At 45.3% G+C, this 8,167-nt stretch overlaps 1 protein-coding gene across 1 annotated transcript in view; it reads left to right on the top strand.

Annotated features, from left to right (window-relative positions):
* The window catches only part of EN1 (engrailed homeobox 1), a 6,095-nt gene extending 1,012 nt beyond the window's left edge, over positions 1-5,083 (top strand). The window contains exon 2 of the mRNA XM_054044259.1: positions 4,237-5,083. Coding sequence (XP_053900234.1) covers positions 4,237-4,553 — 317 coding nt within the window. The 3' untranslated portion in view covers positions 4,554-5,083. The remainder of the gene's footprint in view (positions 1-4,236) is intronic.
* Positions 5,084-8,167: the final 3,084 nt, after the last annotated feature.

The raw sequence follows: 8,167 nt of genomic DNA, 5'->3' as shown, positions 1-8,167 counted from the left end.
TTAAGATTATTTTTTTTTTAAAACATAGATCAATAATATAGCTCGATTTTGCTTTAGGAGCCTATTCCTAGCGTGGGGGTGTTTGGGTCACACAGCCAAGCCCTTCGCGCTCGGGTTACATTATTGGGGGGGGGCATGGGGAAATCTTTTCCCCGTGCCCCATCTTCCCCCCCCCCTCCGCCTTTATAAAACCCCGAATTCTGAGGCAGGAGGAGCGATCTGGGGCTTTTTATTCGGATTCTGGGCTGGGGTTACAGATACAGTAGCTGTGAAGCGAGGCAGTAGATTTTTTATTTTTATTGTGTGCTGATGAGTGGGGGGGGAATGAGAGGGGGAGATCAGAGACACATGTTGAACGTATTATATATTTGAAGGGGTGTTGGGGGTGAGGTACGGTTCTGAAAGGCAGAAGGGGGGAGAGAAAAATGCTTTCAGGGAAAAATGTTTCTGTTATGGGAAAGCAAAATAGGCCTCTCTGAGAGCAAAAGAAAACCAGGCCTCTAGGTCGCATATTGACAAGCGGGGCTGTGTTCTTTCTAGTTTTTAGCGGCTAAGGGGCTTTCTTTTCTTACGGATAATATCTGCTATTGTTTGGGGGAATTTATTCCCCCACCCGCTCCCAAAAAGATGGGAAGAAAAGATTCTGAAAAGGAAAAAACAAGATCAGATTTCCCGGGTTGGACCGGAGATATTTCTGCTGCTGCTTGTTATTTTCATTCGAGTCCTTTTAGCGTTCCATTTCCTTGTTTTAATGCTGTTTACATGGAACAAATCAGGTGATCCGGGTCACTTTTAAAGGGTCTCCCAGAATTACCTCCCAGTCCAGCTTGTGGCTAGAGGGGAGGAATGTAGATCAGACCGCTCCGGGAAAATCCCAAGTTCCCCAACGAGACAGCGTCTCTGTCCGCAAACCCTCGCCCAAACCGGCCGAGGTCGGGGAGAGTAAACTTAATAATAAAACAGAATAAGAATCAACCCACTTTGGCGGGCGCAAGGGCCAGGTCTGGGGAAGGCAAAGGAGGGGCGAGTTAGCCCAAATGCCCGGCTGGTGGCTAGCCGTAACTCGCGCTCTCTTGTGCTCCTTCCCTTTATTAGCTCCTTCCACGGAAAGTGATCAATTTGCTGCTATCAGCCCGAGTCATCTAGATCCCACTGTTATTGACACGTCCAGCTACTTGAAACTCAGAAAAGCCAGTTTGATTGACTAAACGGATTGATTGAGTGATTGAGCTGTCAGGCTCTTGCCTTCCTAGCTCTCGGCCCCGGGCAGGGCAATGATTTTATTACCGTTTCCCAATGCCGCCACATGCAAAGTATTTTACACTTTCCTTTTGCAAAATCTCCTCTCTGGCACCCAGTCCCAGAAAGCTCCTCTGGGAATGTGCACCGTTCCCTTTGTTGTGTTTGGGTCTGGCCCTGTGTTCTCCTGACTAGTATGTGGTGTAGGTCTGGCTAGACCAGGGGCTGAGTGTATCTAAACTGTATCTAGGGCTAAGTGTATGTATCCTCGCCCCCCACCCCATTCAGAATTGCTGTTTTATTACAATGCCAAATTTCAGTTTCCAAGGGGAAAGGAACTGAGATCAGATCGGTGCAATTTTTGCAAAGCAGCCTCTGCAGGGTCTGGCACAACCACGAGATAATGTGATTTATTAAATCCAGCCCCCCTTAGTAAACTGGATAAAGCAGGGATTCATATATATTAAAATCTATTCCCCCATGTTCCCTAAACGTGCCCTGAGATCTCTGAGACAAACCAACCAGCCCTGAGATGAGCTTTAGGCCTACTCTCAGCTAGGAAGCCTGCTGTCTTCCTCCCATAGGTATCTGGGACTAGGGAGGGGGCTGTCTTCCTAAAATTTGGACTCCCCAGCTATTGACCTGCTTTGGATCAAAACCTTGAGGTTTTCAGAAATTGTTTTAAATTCCTCCCTAAAAAAAAAACGCTTTCACAGAATTTGTTTGGAAGTCAAAATGCAATAGCCTGGAAACCCAGCCGTATGCTTTCGATCGTCTTGGACTTACCCTTTATCATTCTGTTTCTAGATGACTACATATCAGCTCTAAGCATTTACCTTGCCTTATTCCGGAGCCTTTTATTTTTACGCCCACACATACTATTGGCGTTTAAAGTTCAGAGGTTTGCATTTATACCTTTAAAGAAAGGCCTGAAAAGCCTGATCTGACCATTAATAAGGGGAGGGTTTCCAATGAGACTATAAACAGGAGAAGTAACTCATTCGGATGATCCAAGTGTCATGCCGAGAGAGGCAGAACTGAAATATACACTGTCTGCAATCCATTTAAAACGCATTCCACACGGATACAAATGTGCGTTTTCCCGTATTCATTATAATATCCCCACTTCTCCTCTTTAGAAATAGAGGGAAAGGGAGAGGAGAGAGATTTTCAGTTCAATTAACATCTATAAAAGCCAATGGATTTGAAAAGTCACTCGGACAAGTGATAGAATAAATACCATTTACTCTCCTGAAAACAGGAGCGATCAAGAATGAGCTTGTTCATTAACGGTGGCGATTCTTTATTGTGATCGTTTTTAGTATTAGTTTACACGAACACAGTAGGCGGCAGGGGAAGTATTTGCATTTCTCTACAGGGCTTGTCTAAAATTCGTGTTCAACCAAACTGAGCAAGGTGGTGGTGGATTTTCCAGGAACGCGGGGACAGTTTAGATTATAGTGGCACTTTTCTTCCAGCTAGCCCAACGCACCCTAGAGCGGTGGAGCAATTCTTCCGGCTTCAGTTAGTAGTTTGAATGTATTTATCAGAGGGGTGTGGAGGTGCGCGCTCCGCAAAGGAACTGCAGTTTGCTGTTCCAACTCCTTGGGTTAACGGAACCCCCCTGAGATGGCGTGGCGCAGTATGTGTGTGTGTGTGTGTGTGTGTCTATCTTTTGTGCAACGGCGTCTCTTCGTCTTGACTGTGCCCTCTTTGCAAATGGGGCGCGCTCTGGTACAACCCTCCCCAATAGCCACCCCAAAAAGAAGCGCGATGGGACACCCGAGATAGAATTCGTTTTCTTTTGTAACGGATTAGTAGAGGACAGTCACACGGGGCCAAATGGGGTATTTTCGCAGGATCAGGCGTTCAGACTTGACCGAAAAAGGAAAGGTGATGTCTTCTGCGCCTCCCGTCAGGTTTGCAGAACGGCAGGGGATATCTCTGATTAATTCACACAGTTTTGCACAAGGTTAAATTTGAGGTCTAAATATTTGCGGGGGTTTATTGTAGCTCTCGGATCCGGAATTTTAAATTAAAACATATAATCTGCAGACAGTCTGTTTCTTCGCTGTCTGGCCTGTCATGATACTTTTGCTTTAAAAAAATCCTACGAGTGGAATGGAGTTTGTTGGGGCACATCAGTGAGTTTTATATTTTCATCCCCGCGTGTGTTTCAGACCTTTGAAGCGGGGAGGGGTGTGTGTGTGTGTGGGGACAAATACAAAGATTTGTAATGTCACGATCTACGACGATACATGTTTTGATTTATCCAGTTTTGCCCAAACAAAACAGATTTTCTTACCTACGCCACAGAGGCTAGATTTGGAGTAACACAAATAAAGTGTCTCACAAATAGACTAGTGATGATACATTAGATCACCTCCTATTAGTTATTATTTTGGGCAGATTATTTGGTCCTTTTAAATCAGTGCCGAAGCTCATTATGCCCTTAATATGTTTATCTAGGGGCACAACTCGGCGAATTTTGCGCGTAGGGTCCCTCTATAATGCGAATTAACTGCAAAAACCCTAATGCCACTGCTGTTTTTAACTTGCCATGTCCCCTCCCCCCCGCCCATTTATCCTTTCTTCTGAACATAAAACTGAATTACACTGTGGGTAGGTGGGGGGGGGGGAAGAAACACCCTTCCCCCAAAGAAACCCCTAATCGCCCACTATAGAAAGCAATTTGATGGCCTGCTTTTAGCTGCCTGTTTTGGGGGAGGGGGGGAGAAATCAATAAGTCGGGCATTTTTATTGCAAACTGATCCCAATCAAGGACAGGACAGAGGGGGTCTGGGAGTAAAGCAAATGCTGGGGAAGAGGGGGGCTGCGCTCAGTGAGGAGGACGCTTTTCCCAGGGGTGAGGAACGGAGGGATCGCACATTTTACATCCGAGGATGAATTTCAAACAGCTCCCCCCCCTTCTCTCCTCCTCCCCCCCCCCTCGCCCCCCCGCCCACTCCCCATGTTTCTGTCGGTCTCTGTCCTTAGGTCCGCGGACCCGGAAACTGAAGAAGAAGAAGAACGAGAAGGAGGACAAGCGGCCTAGAACAGCCTTCACTGCCGAGCAGCTGCAGAGACTCAAGGCGGAGTTCCAGGCCAACCGCTACATCACGGAGCAGAGGCGGCAGACCCTGGCCCAGGAACTCAGTCTGAACGAATCCCAGATCAAGATCTGGTTCCAGAACAAGCGGGCCAAAATCAAGAAAGCCACGGGCATCAAGAACGGCCTGGCTCTTCATCTCATGGCCCAGGGACTGTACAACCATTCCACGACCACGGTGCAGGACAAAGAGGAGAGCGAATAATCAGCACACCCCCCCAGCCCGCATTGATTATTATTAATTATTATTATTATTATTGCCAGGAAAGGAAAATAAAATAAAAAGGACTTAACAGTGGAAAGTGACATACTGAAGGGGACTTTGGACAGGTGCTATTTAAAATCAAATCTATTGTCTATCCATAGTATAAGGACTCCAATTAAAAAAAAAAACCCGAACACTTACAAAAATTATCTCTATATAGCCAAACATCATATGACCTTGTATATATTTAATTTCAGGTAAGAAATATGTGTAGCGATCTCCATTTGCTGGACAGTTTCTCTTCCTCTCTGTCTCTCTTTTGTTTGTTTTTTTTTGTTTGTTTTCTTTTTCTGATGTCGTTGCCTCTTGTTTTTAAGTAAATGTCTGACTCTCGAATTTTTCTTTTATTTTTCGTGTGAATTTCCGTCTCCCCCCCTCTCCCCCCGAAGAATTGGATCCACTGACTGCGAGCCTGAACCCGCCGCTACAAGCCAAAGATTTTATTATGTTCAGAAAGCTGTAGTCTGAAATAAAGTGTAGACTGTGTTCAGGATACAGGCTGGTTGTTCTTATTTACTTTGTGTGTATATATATGTACATATATAGTCACCGCTTGATTATTTATGGGGTTTTTTTAATTGATTAGGACAGCGATGGGCTAAACACCCTTACAGAAAGTGTTAATCCATTTTTAGTTCCAAATTCAATCCTTTAGAAATCGGAGCTACTGTCTTAAAAAAACCCTCCTTTTTGAATATCTAAATCATGCCTCAGTCGTCGTCGTCCTCTGCTGTCCCCTCCCCCCTTTTCTTTTTTTTTCCCTTTTGCTTTTTTACAGGATATAAACCCCACCTCATCATAACACATCAGCTACACCTTCAGGAAAATGTCATGCAGCCTTCTGGATGTTTAGGACTCCAGAACGTGTTGAAAAGGAATTTGTTTGACAGCTCCTTGAGATCAGTCTCGTCCCATATTGAATTTCCACAGAGGAGTTTTTTTTTTTCTTTTCCAGGGCAGGATACAGAGGCTAGAAGAAGAGAACTAGAGTGAAAACGATCATTACTTTGCAGTCGGTTGCTTAGCAGCATCTCCTAATGAATGGTACTTTCACTCTGTCCTCAGCCTTTATCTCAGCCATTTCAATTTTAAAGTAAATTCAGTCACTTAAGGGACTTAAAAAAAAAAACCCCGGAAATTATTTCATGGGGGCGGGAGGGAGGCCATAAGACGGCCATTGAATTAACAGTATGACCAGATGGGTAAATTCTGTTCTCAACAGACCATCATATTAAGAGGAGAAGTCAGTTTTAATTTGGCTGGTTGCTTTGTGGCCACTTTTTAATGTGTGAAGTCAGTGGTAATTGTGTGTCCCGGTGATTGTGCCATGAAATCGCCAAGCACATCGGGAGTTTTTGGCCGGTGGCTTAGAGAGCACGCCGCACTGTTTGCATTTTTTTGTCCTGGGTTTGCACATTTTATTTGGTTTCTTCATTGTGATTTTTTTTTTCAAAAGACTTCTCCGGGCTTTTCCTCCCTTTCATATACTGATTTGTGAGTGTGCGTATTAAACATTGACCCAGCCCTTCCTCTCAGTGCATCAGTTGAACTAAATGCCTCCTCACCTTTCTGGTTCCTTGGGTTATTTCACCCCCCTCCCTTTTGTCTTGTCTTCACAATGCAACGGTTTGAATTTGGCAAAACTCTGGGGCAGGCATGAGTACACAGGAAGGATAGGAAATTATAGAAAATAAATGTAATCATAGGTTACTGAGGATAAGTATAGCGTTCATATTTTAAGTTTTGGTTCAATATGTAACTATAATAATTACTGGCTTTTTCCCGAGTGTATGTGCGTTTACCACACAGGGTCTGGAACCACAGTGTAGCAAAAATGCCTCAGCTCAATGTGTGTGATCCAATTTATAAAACCAAGCACGCAACTTTTATTAAGCCCACCGCGTGCATAAAATATACCTGGAGAGCCCTAGGTGTTCGCAGAAAACAACGGTAGAACTCTGAATAGAAACGTCATACTCATAACGAGTCTATTTATTTAGTTCGAATCTTGCAGCCAGTCTTAAGGGGGAGGCAGTGTGAACTGATGTGGCTTTTTAACACAACAGGCCTGTTGGTATTTTTATCCTCCCCCACTGACTTATGGGCGCAAAGTGCCCCTGTTCAAGGGGTTCAGACGGAGATGTCACCCCAGTGTTAGAAAAAAAGTAACGCAACCTCCCAAGGAGACGCCTTAAAACAACCCCACTAGCCGCACGTACAAAGAGCTGGACAGAAGTTTCAGAAGGGGGTAATTCTGGCAACTTTGAAAGTGATCATGTTTTCGCTTCTGGGCTGTCAGGATCCAGAGAGGGAGGCAGCTCAGCTGGTGCAATATCTTGAGGCGGATTCAAGGCCACGCAACCCTGACAATCAGGGCCAACTGAAAGGTATGGATGGTGCATACTACAAAGCGGAAACACGCTTTGCATTAAGAAGAACAGGAGTACTTGTGGCACCTTATGGCAACGCTTTGCATTGACCATGGCCATTCCGCCCCCTCCCCCTTCTGTCTACCGCTCTAGGCTTCAGAGGGCATGGCAGGGCGAAAGAACCTTCCATTCTTTTGAGGCAAACATTTGGGTCTGTGTCCCCCGGGGCCGGGCCTGGAAATGATCAGGGGCTGAGCTGTATTTTTGACAACGTGCCTCTTTGGTTTCCCATTCAAGTGGGGCTCGGCGGGTAGCTGTGGCCCTGTAATATAGTCTTTCACTCCGCACGAAAGGATCACTTCAGGTTTGGGCATGAAAACTGGCTGGTCAAGTTGCTTGTCCCTCTTGCCTTGGAACGCTGATCTCTGTGCTAGACAGGCTGAGCGTGACTTTAAAAAGTCCTAAACTGCTTCTGGATTAAAATCCATGTTGGATAGCGCCCTCTGAAGTGCTTAATAGCTATATTTTGAAAGTACTGGATCATAAACTTAAATCCTCTTCTGCACGGAAGAAAACCAACTCTCGCCTAAAGTCCAAACAATATCGACTCCAGGCAGAGAACAGAAAGCAAGCCTGGGGGAAGCTCACTGCACTGGTTCGTGGTTTGAAACGCACCCGTCCCCCAAAAGCAATCAGCTGACTTAGCAAAACAGAAATGGTCACTCCCCCCCACATCTGCCAATATGAGCTAGGATCGCATGTTATTGATCCCCCAGGTCATGACAGCGATTTCATCGCTTCTATCCTTGCCCCAGGATTATTTACCGAAAAGGTAAATCCCACACATGCACCACACCCCTCCTTTTATTTGCTAGGATATAGGCTGGGAGGGAGGGTAAGGAACAGCGTGTATCCTGCACATATTGGAGGGGACCAAAATAAAAAACCACCACCAAAAGTCTCCAATCTAAATTCAGTTCTCTGGGGTTCTCTTATCCTCCCGCACGCACTCTCCCTGGAGCTGTATATGAGAAAATGTAATTTCTTTTTAAAATCGTCTAATTACTCTCCCTAAAGAGCTGGGATGTACAGCTCACCCAGCAATTCTCCAATAATGCCGGCTGACGGGTTGGTTATTTATTTCTTTACTGACTATTGAACCTGTTATTCCTCCTTAGATACAGG

Source organism: Malaclemys terrapin, chromosome 11, assembly GCF_027887155.1.
Source record: "Malaclemys terrapin pileata isolate rMalTer1 chromosome 11, rMalTer1.hap1, whole genome shotgun sequence".
In the NCBI taxonomy this organism is placed as follows: domain Eukaryota; kingdom Metazoa; phylum Chordata; order Testudines; family Emydidae; genus Malaclemys; species Malaclemys terrapin.
This window is presented reverse-complemented; position numbering and strand designations above follow the sequence as displayed.